The sequence below is a fragment of the Micromys minutus genome (assembly GCF_963924665.1).
Source record: "Micromys minutus genome assembly, chromosome: 17".
Taxonomy (NCBI): domain Eukaryota; kingdom Metazoa; phylum Chordata; class Mammalia; order Rodentia; family Muridae; genus Micromys; species Micromys minutus.
In genome coordinates this window covers 857,714-882,319 of record NC_137952.1, presented here as the reverse complement: position 1 = coordinate 882,319, position 24,606 = coordinate 857,714, and the positions used below count along the sequence as shown (strand labels likewise).

Below are 24,606 nucleotides of genomic sequence, written 5' to 3'. Positions count from 1 at the left end.
GTGTACAGCCTATGGCTATGGCTAAAGTCCTGGCAGTAGGGTGTTAATGGCCAAAGGCTGACTTCCTAGCATTCAGACATGGGCACTGAAAGAAAAGTCTCAGATACATAGTGAGTCTGAGGCTATATGAGACCCTATTTTTAACTCCTGATACTTGCCAAAAAGGAAAACAAAATGGCGATATCCAAAAATAGCTAAGAAAGTTAAAGTTGTGCTAGGTAGCTACTAAAATAAAATTATAGTCTTATGAACAAAATAAAAACCATTTACATAGAAAAGGACACACAACAAAATGGATACTGTGTTTATTATTGTAGGACTATAGATGACTTTTGTAGCTTACATGCATTTCATAAAGATTCTACAACTAACATTTATTGCTTCTGTTTATTAAAAAAAAAAAGGCAAAGGAGCTAGGCATGGTGGGACAGGCCTCTAATCTCAGTAGAGGCAGAATGATTTCTGTAGTTTGCTACCCTGGTTGAAACAGTAAATCCTATTTAATAAGTAAGCAAACAAGCAAAGTTTATTGAGGGCTCACCTAAATAAGGTTCTTAAAAATAGTTCCTATTTCTTTTTTGGGAGGGGGAGCTTTCAAAATTAACTTTCTGGAGCTAGAAAAAAAGCTCAGAGGGTAAGGACTCAGGTTCAGTTCCTAGCACTCATGTTCCTAGCTCATGATCAATCTTAAGTCCAGTTCGAGGGAATGTGATGCCTTTATTAATCTTTGAGGGCACCAAGCATATACACAGTGCACACATACATACATACATACATACAGGCCAAATACTCATACATATAAAAAAGTACAGATATATATTTTGTTTGTTTCCTCAAAGCAAGGTCTCTCTATATAGTTCTGGATGTCATGGAACTCTCTACATAGAACATGCTGGCCTCAAACTCAGAGATCCACTCACCCCTGCCTCTGCAAAGCTGGGTTAAAGGTGTGTGCCACCACAACCACCTAGCTGAAATAAAAATGAGTCTTTAAAAAAAAAAAAGATTAAACACTGGGAGCTTTATAAGCCTTTGACTCTTTATATATTAACATGAATTGGTCTAATCTGGCTGTTTCCTTGTCAGATTTGAATGCATTTATCAACTTAGAGACACATGGGTCTGAGTCTGAGGCCCTGAGTTTGATCCTTAGCCTTGGAGTGTCCAAGGAACAAAAAGATTCAATTGTGAGGAAAAAATAATCTTTTATACAGTCATTCACAGTCTATAACGCCACCAGGATTCTGACGGCAACAGAATCTGGTGTTATGAGGAAGAAAAGATGGAAAAGGAGGCATAAAAAGGAGTAGAAAGTTCAGAGAAACAAACTGCATGCTCAAATTGTTTCAGACAGCCCTATCCGCTACACTTGGGGTTCTGTTCTGGAATCTAGAGTGGTAGTAGGAGCTGACCTGCAAAAATTCTGCAATATTAAATAAACAGAGGTTAGTGACAGTAATCTGCTTCCTAGACAGTCCAAGTGCATTTATTCTGTTTATTTCTACTTATATGATGATTAATCTTATCAACTTGAGATTTAGAATCATCATAAAAATACATCTCTAAATTTATAAAAACGTTAAATTAAAAAAAAATAATAATAAAAGCAAAATTTAACTGAAGAGGTCGGTCGACGTGCTGTGCTGTGCTGAGTAAGAGAATGGGATGAGAACTAACGCCCTCTCAGAAAGCCCCACACCCACATCCTTCAAGTCTTTCTTTATCTACTTCCATGTTTACAATCTGCATTACAATGTTTTTTTTTCCCCCTTAAACCTAGCGGTATACACAATGTGACCTGAGGGCCAGCATTCCCTCTGCTTCCTGACCATAGAGGCAACGTGACCTCACAACAGACTGGACACAGCAAGTCAGGAGAAAGCCTTCCCTCCACACGCTGTCGGGGTCTTGTCACATGGATGAGAAAAGTAACTGCTACTACTCTCAGCTGGTGTTTGCAGAGCTCTGCTTGGGCTAAGCGCAGGGGAAAAAGCAGGGAATACAGGCAAGTCTCCAGACTTTCAGGTACTTACTGCATCTCCTAGCCTTGTCAATAGCTGCTGTAAGATCAAGAGGTCTCGGCAGATCAGGAAGCGAGTGCTGGCAATTTTATACACACCTCTGCACACAATATATCCTGCAGTGCTACTGCCATAGAGCTGGGAAAGATTCATTCGAACGTTCAAAGGCTGAGCTGTAACAAGAAAAAAGGAGTTAAAGGCTGGCAAGATGGCTTGGCAGAGCTGCTGCCAACCCCAATAAACTGAATTAACTCCCAGGGACCCATGTAGTAGGGAAAAGCTCATCCCTACACATTGTCCTGTGATCTCTGTCTATGCACCATATGTGTACATGTATGTACATAAAATAAATAAATGTAATAATTTTAAAAGGAAAAATGGAGTTAAATGTATCATTTAGTTGCTTTCTTTTCTTCTTTTTTTGAGACAGGTGTGTAATCCTGGCTGGCCTGGAACTCAGAGATCTGCCTGCCTCTACCTCGTGAGCACCACACTTGGCTTTGTTACCTTTAACTATGTTTGTATGTCTATCCGTGTGCAGGTAAGTGCACATGAATGCAGGTGGCACAGACCAGGGATGTGGATTTGGGAGGTAGACTCAGTTCCTCTGGAAGAACAGAACATCCTCTCAACCCCCGATCCCACAGCACTGCTTTCTATAACGCACACTTGTGTTGCTGTTTACCTGGATCGAATCCCTTCTCCATTCCCACGTCTGTTTCATAATCCATCTCCCGTATAAGAAGCCCAATGGCATGGACAGGGTTTCTGATCTCCTGCAGTTTACTACAGATGTCTTCCATCACATTTTCTCTACATGATAATTAGATAATTTCTGTTACCACTGACAACATTTAAGACAGGCTCTATGTGTGCTGCTCACAGAAAAGCAGTGGAGATAATCGTTCTGGCACAAGGTACCAGTGTCCACATAAAATCACCCTCAATGTTTTAGGAATAACCCACAAAATGAATTCGAGGAAAAAAAATATTTTTTAAGAACATCCAGTTCAATTAAGGGATTCTAGAAGTATAATACTTTCTGAATTTGTTTTTAGAGCTGCATATGTTAACATTTGCATCCTGTAACAACTGAAACAGGGGTTGTAGATGTAGTTAAGGAGCAGAACACTTGCCTAGAATACACAAGGTCCAGGTTCACACACACGCACTCACAAATCGACTTAGAATCAAGGAAAATTACTTTCACGTTAAAACATGACTTTTATATACTTGACCATATAGTAAAAATCTGTGATAACAACACTGCTGAATTCTATTAGATGTACTTTACCCTAAATTCTCCTTACACATCAGTAGTGATCAAATCTTCCAAAATGTGTTCTGCAGCCTTCTCTGGAGACTGCAAGTTGTAACAACTGGTTTCCATCAAAACTGCCATGTCCATGGTAACCGACTCTCCAATCATCCGGAGGCATTTGATGAGGCACAAGACATCCCGTGCCACATCCGCATCTATGAGACAGAATGTTAACACTGTGTCTGAAGACATGAAGGTCTATTGATTAACACATTATAGGAAAGGAGTCAACTATAGACAACAATTATTACCATCTGATATGGTCGTCTCATCCTCTGTCAAAAGGTGCTCATCAGGCAGGAGATATAAATGATCTACTAAGGAAGATGGTACCAGGAAAGACAGGTACCCCTGCAAGTACAAACCTTCAGTTATTTTCTTTTAAATAATTAAAAAAGAAGACATGTAACTCATAATCCATAATGTATCATATAGACAACAAACTGTGTGATATATAATATGTATACATACTTTTAAATGTCATTTTTTAATACTTGGAAGGGATAAGGGATGTAGCTCAGTCTTAGGTTTGATTCTCAGCAGAGACAGAAAGAACAAACAGTGTGAGCTAAGCCTTCCATTTTTTACCTGTGTTCAGTTGAGTGAGGATGATGGTGCATGTGTAGGTAGGGTAGACTGACTAACAAGTTCCCAGGATCCAACTCTCTGTCTCCCCGTCACTGCAACCGTAAGCACGCACAACTAAGACTGACATTTCTAGAGGGGTGCTAGGGTCTTTCTGCTTGTAGGGCGAAGACTTTACAGATTGAACTTACAATCTACATAATGTCCAAAGACAATGAATGGTGAGGAAACACCAAATTCAAATCAAAAGATAATATTAAAAAAGATCTAATCTTAAACCAGCAAGGAAATGGCCAGAAGAGGGTGCTTCATCCCCTACAGTTACAACTGGTTGCCACTTGCCGTGACTGCTAGGAATTGAATCAGGTTACTCTGTACAAGTAGCAAGCACTCTGAATTAATAAGCCATGTCTCCAGTCTCAGGATCTGTTGAAATGTGCTGAAATATTTACAGATATCAAGGCATCAGTGTCTCAGGAGAAAAAAAAAGAGAAAAGAAGAAAAAACAAAGGAGAAAGAAGAAAAGAAAAAAAAAAAAGGAAGGAGGAGAAACCTACTCAGCTACCAACCAAGCCTCTCACCAAAATCAAAGCTATCAATGAGTATGTGTGAAGAAAATACAGAAATTCTTGTGTTATTGCTATTGTTTTTGTTTGTCTGTTGAAGCAGAGTCTTACTGTAGCCCAGGCTGACCTGGAATCATAATGGCATTCCCATGTAGTCTCTCAAAAGTTAGGATATACAGGCCTAAGCCACCACATTATTTTTGTAATTTCAAAGTGTACCAATATAGACTCATTGAACTTTTCAGAGGAGCTCTGAATGCTCCAGTTCTCTTACTTTCTTCAGAAGGCACACCATGTTTGTGAGAGGATTCAAATGTAGAGCAAGAGGGTGGGAAAGGGCTTCCTGATACTGGAGACAGCAGGCATAGAACTTGCACCAGAATTCCTGTTGTAAAGTGCGAAATTCATCCTGGGAGAATTCATACTCGGTTACACTTCCTTGGAGCTGATAAACAAAAAAAAGTTAAACCTTTTGGGGTTTTTCCTCTACAGAGTATTTCTTATGCATTAAATCCCATGAGATATGTACATAGCCATCAAATTCCCTAATGAAAAGGCTTGAGCATTTCTACTTTTTACTAACATGATAAAAAGGATCAAGTCTGACAGTTCGACCAGACAGACAGACAGACACAATCATTCCTGCTCTTACCCACGCCTCACCTCATTTTCAACAGCTAAAGTAATTTCCTTTTTTAGTTCATTCCATGAAAGATCCAAGTTCCTCTCAGTACCCCGGCAGAAAATCTAAAATTAAAAGGAATATTTCACAATATTATAAAATACACAAACTGAAGGAAGTCTGGCCTAAAAGGCCCTAGGGCAATACTCAACTACACAGCAGCCTCAGAAATGCCAGGAGTGCCTCCTCCTCTAATAGTGCCAGGTGATTTCTAACAGCAATGACAAAGTTTAGACCACAATAGTTTCCAAAAATCTGAGTCCAAAAGAATTATAATAAAGCACATAAGATTATTTTTAAAAAATCAATTAAGATCAAAATAACTATTGCTCATTTGGAAAGAAATGGGATGTCAAAGACCCACAAGACTACACATGAGAGGAAGCTAGGGATAATGGTGGGCATTCTCCTAGGAAAGAGTCTAACAGTAATTTGATAAATGCATTAATTATGTTTTCATATCTTAATTATATACTAGACACTATAAAAATGCTATTGCACAACTTTAATCGTAGTACTAAAGAAACATAGACAGGTGGATCTGAGTTTAAGGCTCACCTGGTCTACAGAGCAAGATACAAGATTTAGGATAGTCAGGGCTACAGAGAGAAGTCCTGTCTTGAAAAATAAAAACAAAGAAACCCAAACTGAAATAACCCAACTAGTAATTATGAACAAGGACAAAATAGTGATGAGAAGAAACTAAACAGAACACTTTACTTGGAAAACAAAAACCACACAGCAACCAGATAAACAAATGTACCTACCCCGAAGAAACGTCAAAGGCCTACAGACTGTCACACTGGTAATTCTAGTGTTTCAGAAAAGAAGGCAGAAAATCAAAGTTCAAGGCCAACAACCTGGTCTACGTGGGGAATATGAAGCTAGTCCAAGCTATCTAGTCAGACTGTCTTTAAAACATAATACCTGGTGGGAGAATCTCTGGAGTTTAAGGCCAGCCTGGACTACAGAGCCAGTTCTAGGACAGCCAAGGCTACCACAACGAACGCCCCCAATGCACCCCCACAAAAGGGTATGTGTCCTGCAGAACTGGTTCGGTGGTTAAGAGCACTTGCTGTTCTTGCAAAGGACTAGTAGTAATTCAAGTCCCTGTAACCATACAGATGCTCACACTTCCTCAAGCACAGGAAACATGTAGTACACAGATACACATGCAGTCAAAACACTCACACACACAAAATAAAAAACAAACAAAACCAAAACCTCACAACAAGAAAGGGAATGGGAAGAAAGCGTGAGAGAAACTGTTTATTTGTATTTAGAAAAATGGTAAGGATCTTAAAGTGGACCTGCTGTGTATAAAATTAATCCCAACTACAGGGAGGTTGAGGTAGGAGGATCAGAAGTTCAAGGTCTGCCTTAAAAACAACACAACCAACAAATAATAAAACAAAATTTGTAAAATAGTAGACAACATAGTAAGTCATGACTGAAAACAAAAGAATTTTCTGAGACAGTTCACTATGCAATACAGTTGCCTCTAATTCATTACCCTCTGCGTCAGCCTCCTGAATCTTAGTCATGCATTACTACACCTGGCTTGAAGGTAAAATATTTTGAGTTGCCTGTACTTTGAACTCTGAACTTGGCCCTCACTGTACTAACAAAAGGGTATAAACAACATATAAGCAATCATAACTAACCTAATAACTAACCTTTAAATCTCTTTCACAATAGTGTTGGCATACAATCTGGACTCTGGATGCTCTCCTAATTATGAGGGAAGCAAGCATTCCCTACTCCTATCTCTCAGCCAGGATTCTTATTTTGTAAAAAAAATGTTAAAACAAATTACAACAGTATTTACAAGCACGTGCAAGTGCACACACACACATACACTAAATAATAATAGAATTATCAATTATACAATACAGCCATAAAGTCAGGAATAATTGTAAGTAAGCATTAGATATTCTCCTGCTCACCTGTAAAGCTTTAGACAAAGCTGCATTTATGAATCGTCCTGGTGTAAAAAGGCTCCGCAAATACATTTCCTATTAGAAAATTAAAACAAAAGCTATTATGACTCTGAGAAAGATGAAATTGGGAATAATACAAAGGAATCTGTGACCCCAACACGTGGATTTCTACTACATGAATTGGACTCCTGAATGGTACACATTCTTATAGAACCCTACTAAGTACCACTGAAAAACAAAGGCTGGACCCAGACTGTTGATGGTAAAAGAGCAGTTAGAACAAGTTGATTTCAAAACCATCTTACAAGGACTCAAATATAAAAGAAACTGACAATGGGTAATCTAAATCTAACAAAATAAACTCACAGGAACAAAATTCACAGGACTATGGACTAGAATAGAAAACTGTCACACTGCCTGTTATTCTGAATAAGTCTCAGGGACAAGATCTGAGTGACCTAATCACAGATTCTTCTACTGAGCTACTTGGTGGGTGGTAACGTGAGTACAATGGAATAAAAGGCTGCTAACGATCAGGATGTGACTTTGGCTTTAACTGTAGTAATAAGTAACTATTAGCAAGGAACTCTAAGAATTAACACTTGAGCAACATTCAATTTCAGATACTTAAAGGGATAATCCTTGCCATTTCAGCTTAGCTCACTAAGGCATCAACTAGAATTTTTTCTTTCATTTAGCCTAAAGATATTGGAAACATGGATACTGGCCTATTATGCTTTATTGCATATTATCTTTACCAAACCTTTTGTTTGTTTGTTTTGAAGACAGTTTCTCTGTGTGGCCTTTGCTGTCTTGGACTCTCACATCTGCTTGTCTCTGCTCCCAAGTGCTGGGATTAAAGATCTGTACCCACCACCCAACCCTCTATCAGATTTTTAAACCCCTGATAAGGTGCTCAGATTGAACCCAGGTCTGTCATACACAAATTCTCTACAATCAAACTATATTCTTCAGAATTTATCTGAACTCCACAGAGTATTTAAGCAGATGGAAATACTACTCACTATAATATGATTGTTACATATTACATAATCACTATCATGCTATATTTCACAAATGCATATAATTATTATGTCAACTGGAAGGTTTGGGGGTTGGAGAGAGGGCTGAGTAGTTAAGAGTTGCTCTTACAGAGGAACCAGCTTTGGTCCCTAGCCCACATATGGCAACTTACCACCATCTATAACTCTAGTTCCCAGCAATCCCGACACTGCACTCTGAACTCTGTGGGCATCAGGCAATCACAGGGTACACATACATACATGCAAGGAAAAAATGCCCATGCACATAAAATAAAATCCTTAGTCACAAAAACGGCTCCGCAGGTAACACTGTAAAGGCGCTCGCCAGCAAGCCTGACGGCCCCAGCTGTAAAGAGAACTAACTGCAGTTGTCTTCTGACCTCCCACTGTGTGTGTCACCACGGCCCAGAACACTCTCATCAGTGAACACACCAGGAATTAAGATATTACCCAGGCCAGGCCAATTCATCACAAGGACACAGGACTGAGGTACAGCTGTTTCCTCCAAGACAGCTAAACACACAGAATGTGGACTTTGTCAGGGCAAGCGGTACTATCTGAGACCAAAAACCAGGGAGGAAGGAAGCAGAACAAAGAGATGAAGCCGTGAGAACACTGTGCCAGCCCTGAGAGCAGATGCTCACACCGCAGCTGCAGAAGCCAATGGATCTGCCTTCTCATTTCAGTCAGTTCAAATTACTCGAGGGGAAAAACTAATACAAAGTAGTTCTTACAATAACAGTTAAAGTACTTACTCTGGGGTCTTGGTCATCTCTGATGACAATTTCTTCTTCTGGTAGAGGCTGCATAAAAACTGGATTCCACTGACCTGCAACATTACTATAGAAAAAAAAAAGTTCAAAATTTACCAAAAAATGGTGACACACTATGTGAGTAGAAACTGCCTCATCAGTTAGCCCCTTGCAGCAAACCATGACTTTACTACTAAGCAGTTTTTTCTGTCTTTACAATCTGTCCTTGATATTTGTGTGTGTGTTCAGGTGCAAAGACATGCATGTCCTTGTGGAGGCCAGGGCTCAATGCCCAATGTCCCTCTCAACTGTTCTCCACCTTGTTCTAAATTATACTTATTTTTTCATTATTATTGTGTGGTGAAAGCAGTTACACAGGTGCCACAGTAGATAAATGGAGGCCAAAGAAAATCTTTCGAGCTCTGTTCTCTCCTTCCACCATGAGTTCTGCAGAGTGAACTCAGGTTGTTAGCTAGCACGTTTACCTACTGAGCCACTTCACTAGCCCCTGACCTTATTTTATTTTATTTTTTTATTGAAACAGGGTTTCTCACTGAATCCAGAGTTTACCAAACTAGCTAAACTAAGCTGGCCCGAAAGCTCCAGGGATCCTTATGTCTGCCTCACCAGTGCAGGTTCTAACCCTGCACTGCCCTCACTGACTTGCTTTTACATAGGTAGGGGATCTAAACTCAGTCTTCATAAATTCATGGCAAACACTGCCAAATGAGCCATCTCCCAGTTCCAAAGTTCTGTGTTTAACATGCAGCATCCTCAATTTAAAACCTAAAATATAAATCTACAAACAGCTGATTTATACTATGTACTTAAATTTTACTAGATATTATGTAACATTCTATTCTTGAGGAAATGAGTCTTAAGATGTACTATGGGGCTGGAGAGATGGCTCAGCAGTTAAGAGCACTGACTGTTCTTCCAGAGGTCTTGAGTTCAAATCCCACATCGTGGCTCACAACCTTCTGTAATGAGATCTGATGCCCTCTTCTGGTGTGTCTGAAGACAGCTACATTGTACTTATATATAATAAATAAATCTTAAAACAAAAACCCTGAATCCAGAACCTAAGCCTTTTTGTTTGATTAAGACATGGTTTTACTCTCAGGCCTTACTGGCTTCAATCTCTTAATGTGCTACTGTGCTCAACTCCAAGCTCATGGTTTTTGAATGCTATCTGTAAGAACTAAACTAGTATTTTTCAAGGTCTGGGCTTAGGATAAAAATAGACCTTCTTATAATTCTGTTATGAAGTGTAGTGTTGAGGTTCAATTTGCTTAAGTGGCTTCCAAAGGAATCTTATAAGAAGGATGCTTCCAAAGGAATCTTATAAGGAGGATGCTTCCAAAGGAATCTTATAAGGAGGATGCTTCCAAAGGAATCTTATAAGGAGGATGCTTCCAAAGGAATCTTATAAGGAGGATGCTTCCAAAGGAATCTTATAAGGAGGATGCTTCCAAAGGAATCTTATAAGGAGGATGCTTCCAAAGGAATCTTATAAGAAGGATGCTTCCAAAGGAATCTTATAAGGAGGACGCTTCAACATGTGATCTTAGTCAAAAGCCAATGAAGAGAGTTTGAGTGGTTATGTATTTGATTAAAAATGTTTGAATCTGTTTATAAATATATCTATAAAGTATCAAACTTTTTCTTAGAATAAGCTGGGTGTGTGGCTCACAACTTTAACTCCAGCACTAGGGAGGCAGATGGGTCGCAGAGTTGAGGCCAGCCTGGTCTACAGGAGCTCAAGGACAGCCAGGGATATTCAGAGAAACCCTTGAAAAACATATTTTCAACATTATTTTTGAATCATGTACATGGTGTGTGTGTCCAGGTAAGTGTATGTGTCCCAGGAAGCAAGAGGACTACGACCCTCTGTAACTGGAGTCCCAGGCAGTTAGTTATAAGTACCCACAGGGGTGCTGGGACTCAACTTCAACCCTTTGTAAGAGCAGTCTGAGTCTGAGACCACAGCTATAAAATTTAAAAGTAAACCAATGTGCATTAGAGAAAATATATCTAACAGTAGAGATTATCAAAACATTAAATTGTACAATACAATTTTATATCATAAAACACTAGTTTTGTTCTATAGCTTCTTATTCATCCTCTCCGTCCCATTCTCCCTCCCTCAAGCTTATCACATACTCCAGGCTAGCCCTGAACTCACTATGTAGTTGAGGATGACCTTGGATTTCTAACCCCCTTGCCTCTACTTCCATCTGAAATTGCAACCATGCTTTTACAAGGTGCTGGGAACTAAATCTAGGGCTCAGAATGCAAGGATGGAACCCTTCTCACTGAGCCACATTCTGAGCCTTGAAGTTCATCTTCTCATGAGGAAAAGTTTCCTGTTTTAAAAAGAAGCATACTAGTTTAATCTGTGTCAGATCTTAAGGAAATTGAGAATAAAAAAGAATTTCAATGTTTTGTTAAGTTGTGGGCAGAAGGACATTAGAGTATTAGCAGTGAGGTTCTAAATTACTGCTACTGTTTTTGGGGTACCTTTCCTAAGAAATACGGTATTTTATCTTTGCTCAATCCTAAGTATATTTGTTCCAAAAAGCTAAAGGTAACAGCCACAAAAGGTGGTACTTCAGAAAAATCTAGACAAACACATCAGAATCCTCTGCACTAAACTATGTGGCTCTCCATGAAAAGGTCTCATGTCAGTGTGGTTCTGCCTGCAGTAAAGCAGGAAGATAAGGTTAAAATCCCATACTGTTCGAAGTTGATGTATTTCACATTTGTCTGGTTCTCAGCATCATGCCACAGGGCCCAGATATCTGTTGAGGTTAAGGCAAAATCGACCAGTGTTTCCTAGGAAGAAATTGGAAAAGTAAGAAAAAAAGGGAGCTGAAAACGTCTCTAATTTACTCTAAAGTCCTTCTGCCCACAACTTAACAAAAACATTGAAATTCTTTTTTATTCTCAATTTCCTGAGTCTTTACTGACAAGTGAACAAAACGGATAAAGCATAACAGACATGACACACGGACGTGAGAAAACCCGACTTAACCTTTCTGCACACACGGGGGCTGGAGACATGCTTCAGAGCACCGGCTGCTCCCAATTCCCAGCACCCACATGGTGGGCTCTCACCTGTCTACACATGCAGTACCTTAAGAATAATCTCACAGTCGATACGGGGTTGAGGAACTGTGAGACTATACTTGGCAGCTACAGAAAGTTGCTAAGCTGGTTTGGAACTCCTGTGGTCACAAGGGCAAGCAGCCTCACCAGGCTATACAACACTTCCTTCCTGTGCCCGGGGAACTCACCTGAGAGGTGAACAGTGAAGAAATGTGATCTAAACTATAGCGATTATTCTCAGTGCTCACCAACTGGAAAATGCAGAACTGTTGAAAAACAAGTTAATAGTTTATCACGTCACACAATCAACAGGTTACTCTTCTAAGGAGAGAACTCACAATTCTCCTGTCTCTGTGTGCCACCAGAACTATCTAAAGTACAACAAAGTTTCCACCTTAGCCATTTTAAGAATGCAGTTTATATATATTGGCATTGCTGTGCTGCCCATATGCGGGATTCTCCATCATGCAAAACTGAAACTCTACTCCCACCAAACAACTTCCCCCACACTCAGTCCTTCATACTCGTCATACTGCCTCACAATAACCACGGAGTCTATGACTAGACCTTAGAAACCAAGATATGGGATCCTATGTCTGATCCTCAGTGTTTATGAGTGCCCAATCGTACATATACCCACACACTTCCTAGGAAATTAACTCCAGTTCCAGGGCAATCTTTTAGCATCCACAGGTTCCAGCATGTATGTAGTGCACATAAGCATGCACACACACAAATTAAAATACATAACATACAAGACAAATACTATGTATAAATTATATATAAATTTATAAAAGTGTTTTTCTTGAATGATAGTTGAAAGCTAGGTTTAGTTAGTAGTAGAGTCATTGTGTTAAGTGTATAAGGTTCAATCCCTTACAAAACAAAAACAAAGAAATTAAGGCACAGATACTTATAAAGAGTATTTTTGACAATATTTACTAAATTCACTGTGCACTGACAATGTATACCTGTGCCTTATACCACAGATAGGCAACTACTCACAGTAAGTTAAAATTTTTTTACATTTATTGTGTGTGTGTGTGTGTGTGTGTGTGTGTGAAGGACAAACTGTAAGAACTAATTCTGTCTCTATGTATGGATTCTGGGAACTGAACTCAGGCTGTCAGACATGCTGCAAACACTGTTACCCACTTAGCTGTCTGCTCATCACCCTCCTTTAACAACTAAAAAAAAAGATGCTTTTTGAGTCAAGATCTTTTTTTCTGGTTCCCTTGCAACTCTGTAGGCCAGACTAGCCTTAGACTCAGATTTGCCTGTTTTTGCCTTCCAAGTACTGTGATGAAAAGTATGTGCTACCATGCCTGGCTTTAATAAATGTTCTTTTTAGAAAGAGAAAATTCATATTTTTGTTTCCCCAGTGGTGAGGATAAGAACCTAGGACTGTACTCGTCGTAGGTAATCTTACAACTAAGCTATAGTCCTGGAGTCACAAGCTGTAAGGGAAAAATAAGCACTGAATTGTCTTCTAGGGAAAAAGGTGTATGAAATATGTAGGAGCTGGAGACAGTTTAGCAGGTAAGACTTAAGGAAGCTGGGCCCCATCACTTGCACTAACACCTGTAACTCCAGCTCCAAGGGACGTGACACCTAGATTCCATGGCACCTGTACAAATATGTGATTATACTCACACAAACACTAATGTACATGCAAAAATAAATCCTAAAAAATAAAAAGACCTATGTAGGGGATGAAGGTATAGCTCAGCGACAGTGGGAATGTGTAGCCTATATGAAGACCAAGAATAACAGGTGTTGCACACCTTTAATCTCAGCACTTGGCAGGGGGGGTCTCGAGTTCCAGTCCAGCCAGTGAAACTACACAGTCTGTCTCAAAAAACAACAATCAAAAACCACAATAGAACTTACAATCACAAGAACTTCCCAAAGAGTTAGAATTCACCAATTCATTGTGGTATACGTTCTAGCAAAAATAAATGTTTTATTTAAAATAATTCTGTCATATGTCTATTATTACAAAAATACACACTAAGTAGCAAAGTAAAACGTGAATTGTAGAATATAGCCCAAACAAAAAAACAGAATCCAGAAAATTCCAGTTGAGTGCATGAGTTTCTCAAATGACTTGTAACAAAAAATGAGTTTCTTTCACTTTTTATTTCTGGACAGTTTTATGATGTCTTAGTGTAGCCTTAAAACCATGATAAGCCTCCTGCTTCAGCCTTCTGAATACTGGGATTAAATATATACATCACACCCCAGGCTTATTTAATTATTAGTTAAATTTCTTATTTACTTAGTATTCACGCATGTTATAGCATGTGCCATGTAACTGAACAGTTTTAAGGAGGCTCTCTTCTACTGTGTTGTATCAGGAGGATCTGATGCAGGTTGTCAGTAAGTAAGGACAGGATCGCAGCAAGCCTGTTCAAGTACAGAATGCATAGTACCATGCCCAACACAACTAACGACAAGTTATTATCTGACTGACTACTGTATACATTCTGTATGCCTCACCTGTAAACAACACTAGGATCTGGTGGTGAACAATTACTTCAAAACATGACTCCACTACAACTACTTCCTAACACACTAACACCGGATTCCTTTTCAGCAGTTCTTCTTTACCTAGACTTTCAAATTCTTCTAACCTTCCCTCAAACTTCCCTTTAATCCTTACCACCCTCTCCCAATTTTCTAATTCATGTATCGGCACAAAACCCAATCACCCTTCGAAAAACTTAATATTTTAAACAAAGCTTAAGTAGACTCAATGAGCCTGATATTTCCCCAAATCAATCCACCCACAGAGAAAATTTATACACATACATGCATGCGGCGCGCACACACACACACATTTATTTCATACCTGTCCTCGTTTTGGAGCATGCATATATATTCCCAGGTAGAGCCCCATGGAAGGGGAGTAGGCAAGCCGTAATTTATGTCCTGTTCCTGCTGTGAGCCGAAGGTCTTTGTTTACAGGGACATACTCCAGCATGTCAGCCGCCATCAGGCACATTTGGTCCTGCCCAAGAGTACAGTTAATAGGTGATGCTCTAAGAATACTGAAGCACAGATACATCTGTGACCTTTCAAATCAGCCTAGCAGAGGCACATAGCTTTAATCCTACAATTTGGGAGGTAGAGGCAGTTGGATCTTTGTGAGTTCCAGGTGAGCCAGAGCTACACTGCAAGACCTTGTCTCAAAACAAAAAATATTACCAGCTTTTATTATTATTTTTTGGTAGATAATGAAAACTATCTTATTAACATGCATTAATTTTTTTCTTAATTTTATGTCTGGATGTCATGTCTCCTTGTATATCAGTTTACACCTATGTGCCTAGTGCCTTTGGAAACCAGAAGGTGTCAGATTGCCTGGAAATGGAGTTACAGACAGTTATGATCCTCCATATGGGTGTCCTGGCTGGTTTTGTGTCAACCTGACACAAGCTGGAGTTGTCACAGAGAAAGGAGCCCTCAGTTGAGGAAACGCCTCCATGAGATCCAGCTGTAAGGCATTTTCTCAACTAGTGATCAAGGGGGAGGGCCCAGCCCATTGTGGGTGGAGCCATCCCTGGGCTGGTAGACCTGGGTTCTAAAGGAAAGCAGGCCGAGCAAGCCAGGGGAAGCAAGCCAGTGACATCCCTCCATGGCCTCTGCATCAGCTCCTGCTTCCTGACCTGCTTGGGTTCCAGTCCTGACTTGGTGATGAACAGCGATATGGAAGATCTCAGTCATGTTTGTGCAGGAATAGAATCCCTGACTAAAGCATGGGTGGTGGGAACTGAACTTCAGCTTCTGGAAGAACAACCAATACTGTTAACTACTGTTAGCCAGGGCCATCTCTTCAGTGTCAACATGGATTTTAATAACAGTTGTGGGGATTAAAACCACTTGCTAACTCTGGTTCCAGAGGATCTGATGCCTCTGACATCCATAGGCACCAAGGATATATGAATTACATATTTGCATGTAGGCAAAATAGTCATACACATATAATAAACCTAAGGAAAAAAAACGGAAACAGTTGTTGCCATTAAGTGAAGACTGTATCTCATATTGCCCTTTTAACGCATACAGGGTCCATAATTCTCAAAATGGAAAATGTACAGAAAATGTTAATTCAAACTGTTAAGATCTAATGTAAATTGTATTTTCAACCCAAATGATCTAATCATCTCTAAATGAAGCAGCAGGACTGATTTTAATCTTTCCACATGTCACACTCACATTTTAACTTACACCAATCATATATGTAGTACTTACCTTATAAGACCACATCCGTAGCTTATGATCCTGACACAGGGCAAAAATAAAGGCATCATGTTCAACACAATGAACAGCAAGACTCAGGGCACGATCTGAAGACCCATGATCACCCCTAAAAACAAAGGACAGGCTTCAGACTTCTTCACTACTGCAAACCAGTAGATCATTAGAATTTATGATAATAGGTAAAATAAGATTAGAAATGAATATTCTTAGCAGAAAGAACATGAATTTATATGCTGGTATAAGACAAATACATTTCTATGTAGCTTATGCTGATTATTACCGTAAAGAATAAAATATAGTCTATATCACGAAAAAGTGGTTCATGTCGTGACAAGAAAGTGGTTCATGTCGTGACAAGAGTACTCATATAAATAAATAAATCTTAAAAAAAAAAAGTGGTTCATGTCATATTGAGGAGGAGGAGGAGGAGGCCATTAGTTAGGATGAACAGGAAGCACAGAAGTTCACTCTAGGACAGATGACCATAGCAGAGGCTACCCAGGAGACACTACTTTGGCACGTTACAGGGCATTCATGTGGCTTTTAATAGTGTGGAAGGAAGAACCTACTCAGCATCGAACCAACAGCTTATTAATAAATTGGTGTTTCTGTGTCATTTTCTTGGGAGCAAAACAGGCAAAAGTGGGATAGGAACTCCCAATAGATACTGAGATGCAAAAGGGGGTGCAGTGTCTCCCCAAAGGTACTTATAGCAGTGACTTACCTTATGGCTGTGGGCATCCAGCCTGTGAGTAGCCGCTGCATCACCGAACTCTGCTTCAGTTCCACAACTGATACTATCCCTGCAATGACACCCAAGAAACCTGGTTTTAACCTAAACTCAATGCCACAAATGCCATAACTAAATGCCATAACTTTATGACAGGCTTCTGCATTTTCTGTACCGACAAGGTTCTTAAATGTTCTTTTCTAAATATATCATTCCTAAGATGCTCTCAATCAGTAGGAGATCAATAAAATGGCATTTTTTTTTCTTTTTTGGTGTTCTTAGCAGAAATGCCTTGCTACTGGCACACAGCAGCATACTTTTCCCTCAATAGAATCATTTCATATTTTCTTTCTTTTTTATGTGTGGGGGGTTGAGACAGGGTCTTTGTGTAGCCCTGGCTGTCCTCAAACTCACAGACACAGCTGTCTGTCTGCCTCTCGGAGTGCTGAGATTAAAGGCATGTCTAGCAGTGCCCAGCCACCTCACACTTTCTCACTGGGTACTTTTCATGTGGCAGTTCTAGGTGTTGGAGATTCACTAGTCAATAAGCACTTGCCTTCATGAGACTTAATATCTTATTGTTGGAGGATGAGAGAAGCAGGGGGTTAAATTAATAACCTGTGAAAAAGACAAAAGTGAGTATTGCTGGCATGTCTGTGAACGGAAGGCTGAATTTCCAAAAGGATGGTCAAAGGACCTCAATGAGGAGACAAAATGAAAAACTAAGAACACTGAGGGGGAATTAAACATAGAAATATGCCCCATGCCTTAAAAAACTACAAAAGGGCATGTAGTTGGTATAGTGGGGCACTCACTGTGAGCCAAGTATAGAGCCTGGGGCTATTCACATTATAATGAGCATTATGATAACATGGTCCAATGAATTTGTTTTTTTAAGTTTACATATATGGGTGCTTCACCTGCACATGTATATGCACACCACCTGCATACCTGATGCCCTTGAAGTCCAGAGGACACCAGATCCTGTGGAATTGGAGTTACAGATAGTTCTAGGCTGGTATGTGAATGCCTTAGAAATGAAAAAGCAGCCAGTGCTTTTTAACTGCTGAGCCATCTTTCTAGTCCTCCAACCAATTTTTGTTTGTTTTTGTTTTTGGAGACAGGGTTTCTCTGTGTAGTGCTGGGTGTCCTGGAACTTACTCTGTAGACCGAGCTGGCCTCAAACTCACAGAGATATACCTGCCTATGCCTCCTAAGTGCTGGGATTAAAGGTGTGCACTACCACTGTCTGATTACTAATACGTAATATATCAGTCTGCCCAAAAAGTTCCTGAAATGCGAGGACAGATTTGAAGACATTAAGGACATTATAATGCAGGCAAGAGACAGTGGTGACTTAGAACAGTGATCAATTGTCAAACTTGCTCTCAAATGCATTTGTTTGAAATACACTACTTCAATATGGGGTGGGCAACTAGCAGTCTGTCTGTTAGACTCAGAACAGCTGCTTGTATACTTGGTTCTCGCACAGCCAGCATCCATAAGCAGCAACGGTAAAGGCAAAAGCAGTGCAGACTCAGCCCGACACTGACGACGGACTCATGCTCAGTTCCCATACTTACCTGGTATGTCATAAGGAGGCAGCTTGAGAACAAAGATGCCGCCAGAAGCAGACGGTAGAGCAAACAGAGCCTCCCCTTCACTGCTAAGCCAGGCTGCAGAAGTGGTGGAACTTGGGGACAGTCCAGGTACTATTGGAATTAGCTGACAGTTGCAAGGATCTTTGAAATCAACTTTGCCAATGTCAGTAAATATTGACTGCATCTGACTTTCAGTTACCAGCTCCTGTAATGAAAATGAATATTTTGAAATTGCCTGATTTTTTTTTTTTTAGTTCCTTTCAACTACCAAAAATATTTATTGAAAAAGATGTTGAGGGGGTGAAAGGACAGCCTAGTGGTTATAAGTGCCTGTAGCTCTTGAAGAGGACCCAGACTTTGTTCCCTGGTAACTACATAGTGGCCCACAATTGCCTGTAACTCCAGTTCCAGAGAATCTGATACCCTCTGCATGCATGTGGTGCACTTAGATACACGCAGATAAAACAGTCATACATATAAAATAAACCTTTAATAAAACTGTTGAGGACAAAAGCTTCCTCTCTTCCCCTCCAGTCAGACTGTCAATTACGTAGCACAGGTTGGCCATGGTACATGTTTCTCTGTACAGCTGAGACTGCTCTGAGACAGGAAATTCTCCTGCGTCAGACTCTGTTACTAGGATTATAGATGTGTACTGTTGTACCTAATGAACACTCTCTTTTTTAAAGAAAACTATTTTATCAACTTCAAATGTCTGCTTTTTTATTGAGGCAGGGTCTCATACAGTCCAAGCTGGCTGTGAACTCCAGGATGACCTTAAACGTCTGTCTTTCTATCCCCATCTTCTAAGTACTGGGATTACAGGCACACGTTCAGTTTCTGAGGCTGGAACCCAGGGCTTTGTTTATACTATAGCAAGTATTCTATGACTAAACAACGCCCAACCTAATCATTTCAAACAATAAGGTATGCAAAAAGTCTAACAAGACATCATTTTTTTTTCATTTCAAAGAAATCATTCCAGTCTTCAATCTGTGATGTTGTAATATGGGAAACAAGTTACTGCACACAACAATCAACTTACACTTCTGTACATACGGGATGGGTGTGGTAAAATTAATCTGTGCACAGTCTGATTGGTTAATATCAAGATTATCACATGATTCTGGGTCTCAGAGACATGAACCCCACCAGGTAAGATGCTATAATTTTGGAATTTTAGGCGAACAGCATTATTCAACAAATTTAAGTCCAGTGATTCCTCCACCAGCTCCAATGTATCCCCAGAAGTCTTCCTGTTAAAACAAAGACAGATTTGTTTAAAGTTTTTTTTCTTCAATGACTGCTGCAATAAAATGTATAAAAGTATATAAATGAACTCTCCCAAAGACAATTCAACTTGGACCCACATCCTTTTCAGAGTCTCTCTACACAGCCTAGCCTGTCATGAAACTCACTACATCAAACTCACAGAGATTCGCCTGCCTCTGCCTCCTGAGTGCTGAAATTAAAGGCATGTACCACCATGTCTGACTTGGACCACTTTTTCACTTAAGAATATATTATATAGATTTATAAAACATAGTACAATAAAAATCTAACTCTCACTACAGTAATAGTAAATTAAATATACTTCCCATTTCCTTAGTCTTTAATTCTACTACGTAAAAAATGAAACCATCCATCTCTTGTAGAGGAAAGAGGTATGCATGCACACTATAGCACTAAACAAAAATGTTCCTAAAATAATAACATTTCCTTTTTCTATTACTTTTTAACATATTTTGAAAAACAGCAACTTTGTGAGTTTTGCAATTACTGTGTAAGGGTCAGTATTTCTTAATATTTTTTAAAAAATATAAAAATAACTGCATGTTGAGCATACCAAGGTTAGTCTTTTTACTATATAAAACTAGCCTAGCTTCCTTCCTACTCTTCAAAGAGAGCTTCTGAATAAATGGCAGTAATCTGTGTGCAGAGGACGTGCCATGTGTACTTCGATATCTGCAAACCTAGGAAAGTGTCTGAATCAGAGCTGACATTCAATAAATGCTGTCTGGTAAGATACAAATGCAACTGGCAGCACACGAGGGGGGGGGGGGGCTTTGTTCAAATCCAAGCTGCAACACAAGAACCAAACTGTTTGCTGAGAGTCCTTAGTCTAAATTTAAATTCATGATTCTAATTACCCTTTACTGCCTGTGCTGTCCTTTATGCCCATCAGATACTGCCCCTCTCTAATCTGCAAAGTATTTCTCACCTTTGCCTTCAAAGAACTTGCCATTTTAAAACATCTTTAGCATATACTCCCTGGGTCTATGTCAACATGGATGATGTTAGTTTGGCTCTTGAGTGTCTTCTGAAGTCTTATGTTAAAGGTTTAGTCCTCAGTGCACTACTGGGATGTGGGAGGATCTTTAAGAGGTGAGGCTCAGGTCCAAAGGAAGAAGAGATCAATTCTGGACCAGGACCTCTAAAAGTATGAACTAAAATGACCCTTTCTCCTTAGACCCTAGCTGCCCCTATAAACCCACAGGCTCTACCCCTGCAAACTCAACTAGCCACAAACTGAAAACACCCAAGGATACAAACACACAACCTGTTTGGACCTCCACTCTTTTTTCCTTCTCACCATCCTCCTATACAGTTTTATCATATAAAGCATCAAAAGTGGGCTAGAAATGAACTAAAGTAGGTTGGACATGCAGATTATATGCAAATACTATGCTTTTTAAAAGTATGAAGAACACGTTTAGACTGTAGTATCTACAGAGGTGCTAGAACCAGTTCCCTAGATACAGGGGGACGATAACACTCCAGCTTTATCAAGGCTGTTCTCTTTATTTCTGAAAAACCTTCATTTATTTTATACGACTACACTGTAGCTGTCTTCAGACACACCAGAAGGGGACATTGGATCCCATTACAGATGGTTGTGAGCCACCATGTGGTTGCTGGGAATTGAACTCAGAACCTTTGGAAGGGCAGTCAGTGCTCTTAACTGCTGAGCCATCTCTCCAGCCTTAGGGCCCTTTTCTTTGTAGCACCAGGTGACACTAATTTCTTGCTGTGATCACACTGACTTCAAGTTGATAAAATGAACTTTTTCCTGAACCCACAATCAAGACTAAAATTTAAAAAAATTTTTAAATAAATTAAAAACTTTTAATTTTTAAAAATTTAAATAAATACCCAACCAACTTATTTTCCCTAACTTATCCCTCTGTTCATTTTGAAGAAGTATATTCTTTTATTAATACCGTTCTAGCTGGCTGCATATGATGGCCCATATCTTTAATACCAGCACTCTGGAGGCAAAGGCAGACAGATCTTTGTGAATTAGAAGCCTGCTTGGCTACATGGTGAGTTTCACACCAGCAAAAAATACAGTGTGACCTTCTCTCCCCCCACTCCCTCACACACACAGAAAATTAACAATTTTGGGGCTAAAAGAATGGTTCAATTATTAAGAGCACCAGTTGTTCCTTCAAAAGATTCAGGTTTGAATCCCTGTACCTACGTGACAGCTCACAACCACCCATAACTCCAATTCCAGGGACCTAGGCAACCTCTTCTGTTCAACAGTATCAGGCATGCACTGGTGCACATAAACACACACAGGTAAAACACTCATACACGTGAACTTTCTTGGAGCTTTATCATTTCAAACTCTCTTCATTTTCCTTGTCCAATTTATTTGGCTTCTTCCAAGTATGTATCAGGTGTCATTGATAATGAAAGGTTACATCCCATCTAAAGCTTCTCATCTTGACTCATCTTACTAAACTTCGGCACTTTCTCTCCTGACTGTCATCTTTGGTTCATGTAAATTGTGGCACTGTTTTTGACTCAGGTGACTTACTTTACTCAGAGCAGAGGAAAGAAAAAAAAGTTATGAATGAATCTAGGCTTTTCTATTCATAAGAGTAAAAGCTCTAAAAATCTATTGACCCTTGCTGAGGGGTAGATAACCTGGCAGGAAATAGTTCAAAGCAGCATTAAAAAAAAAAAAAAAAAAACATCAAGAGCATTTTGTATTGCTATTCTTAAAAAACCAAAATGGACAAAAATTACTCAAGCAGGCCATACAGTTTAAGAAATAATAATTCATACTGTGGTGGTTTGACTAAGAAGGGTTCCCATATATTCATATATCTGAAAGCTTAGGGAGTGGTGTTGGAAGGTGTGGCCTGGGCTTTGAGGTTTCAGAAGCTGGAGCCAGACCCAGTGGCTAACCCCTTTACCCTGCTGTCTGCTGATTCAGACGTAGAACTCTCAGTTACCTCTCTAGCACTATGTATGTCTGTGTGTCGTACTTCCCACCAAGAGGGCAATGAACTAACCATCTGAACCTGTAAGCAAGCCTTGATTAAATGCTTTCCTTTATAAGAGGTTCAGTGGTCATGGTGTCTCTTCACAGTAACAGAAACCCTACGACACATAACATACTATTAAACAGACCTTCGACAAGATTTGAGAAGACACCTCCAAGATGCAGGAATCTCTTCCCATCACCTTACCAACCCCTATCTGCATCCTTGTCCTCAGAACCAGTTCTCCTTCAGTTAAAACACTGATCTTGGCCTTCTCAGAGGGGGATTCTTTCTGCACATACCCTCCCTCCTTTCAGTCTTTCTTTGATATTCACATTCGGTATCCTGGACTCCCCTCTAACCCAGCTTTCAAGATCTGTCTATTCCCTTCCAGGATATCTACTTGATCTGTCTTTGCCCATGCTTAGCTGACTTTTTTGATCCTTCCAATCTCAGTTTAACTGTGACTTGTTATACCCTCCCTTTCCCTGCCAATCACATCTGATTGTTCCATTAGTTTTTATAGTTATTATCTATGTTATATCATTAGTTTAATTCTTTTTTTGTGTGCGTGTGTGTATGAAACTGGTACAACAAAAGTGGCATCCACTATATGTCTACTATTATATAGCTACAATATCTTGTGCACCATTTCCTAGTACTCAGCACCATGTATGACATGTATAAGCTTAATCTCATCAACAGAATGAAGCTTCAAAGACTATACTGACATTGAGTTCATGGCTAAACTGGGTTTTCAGTGTTTTATCTTGACTACATTCCTTTAGTTATATCCAGCTACAAGAATACTTCTAGAACTGAGTCTGACAGGAACAGGAAGACACTGGTTCTCTTTCCCTGTGTGTGGATTACTGCAAGAGGAAATAACTTGTAACAGGCACAAATACTGATACAACAGACAACCCTACATCTCTGTAGGGGAAGAGGGAACGCAGCACTTACCAATGAATGAACCTGTTTCTAGTGATGGAGAATAACTTGCCACTTTCCACATAGTAGAAGCCTCCTGCGCTCTCACTGTATTTCACCGCTCCAAACGCAGCATTTGCAGTCCCTACAAAATGAATGTGGTCGGCTTGCACACGTGGTTCTCTGGGGGGTGATAGGCACTGAAGAGTGCTGAGGAAGCAGAGTGCAAGGGACTGACAGTGCATACAATAATAGGTGGAAAAGGGAGAAAGAAGTCAGGCACAGGAAAACTGATGCACAGGCTGTAGGCATGTGGACTTGGATAAACCAGGGGAGACTAAAAGCCTACTTGGGGAGCCCGAGGGAAAGCAGTGGTCTCCATTCTCCCAAGCCCTTTCCGTACCAATGTCGCAGACTGTAAATTCCCGAAAGTGCCTGGGCCGTTCGCGTTCAGCTCCGCTCAGCTCCACGAAGCTCCGTTCCAGGGATCCCGCCGCCGCCATCTTCCCGCCGTCGCCGCGAGGCCCGACGGGACAAGGGCGGATCACGCCGATCGTCACTTCCGGGGATGTGGCGCCAGGCGGGCCTGTGCGGGTTGAATCTCGCTGGCTGAGGACCGCAGGTCGGAGGGTTAGCCGCGGCTTTTCACCGCGAGAATGAGGCTGAGGCGGGAGGAAGACGCCTCGACCAGCGGCCGGCGGCGGCGCGCTTTCCCGACGGCCTTGAGCAGGGGCGGGAGTTTTCACTTTGAAAAGCAGGCGCGGGCGGGCGGGGGCAGAGCCTGACCCGC

General features: G+C 40.3%; 1 protein-coding gene across 2 annotated transcripts in view; it reads right to left on the bottom strand.

Annotated features, from left to right (window-relative positions):
• Positions 1-24,346, bottom strand: part of NUP160 (nucleoporin 160) — a 49,266-nt gene extending 24,920 nt beyond the window's left edge. The window contains exons 1-17 of one of the 2 annotated variants that reach the window (XR_013975388.1): positions 24,220-24,329; positions 23,850-23,961; positions 19,658-19,868; positions 18,595-18,817; positions 17,006-17,084; positions 16,273-16,387; positions 14,870-15,028; positions 12,207-12,284; positions 11,648-11,745; positions 8,914-8,998; positions 7,122-7,190; positions 5,157-5,240; positions 4,768-4,938; positions 3,594-3,693; positions 3,332-3,497; positions 2,707-2,834; positions 2,034-2,194 (exon numbers count right to left, since the gene is read on the bottom strand). Coding sequence is in view for 1 of the 2 variants with exons in the window: in XM_080931381.1 (XP_080787507.1) it covers positions 2,034-2,194; positions 2,707-2,834; positions 3,332-3,497; positions 3,594-3,693; positions 4,768-4,938; positions 5,157-5,240; positions 7,122-7,190; positions 8,914-8,998; positions 11,648-11,745; positions 12,207-12,284; positions 14,870-15,028; positions 16,273-16,387; positions 17,006-17,084; positions 18,595-18,817; positions 19,658-19,868; positions 23,850-23,961; positions 24,220-24,319 (2,139 nt within the window). In the remaining variant the exon portion in view is untranslated. Of the gene's footprint in view, positions 1-2,033; positions 2,195-2,706; positions 2,835-3,331; positions 3,498-3,593; positions 3,694-4,767; positions 4,939-5,156; positions 5,241-7,121; positions 7,191-8,913; positions 8,999-11,647; positions 11,746-12,206; positions 12,285-14,869; positions 15,029-16,272; positions 16,388-17,005; positions 17,085-18,594; positions 18,818-19,657; positions 19,869-23,849; positions 23,962-24,219 lie in introns of both variants that reach the window. The other variant, XM_080931381.1, reaches the window with a different exon arrangement.
• Positions 24,347-24,606: the final 260 nt, after the last annotated feature.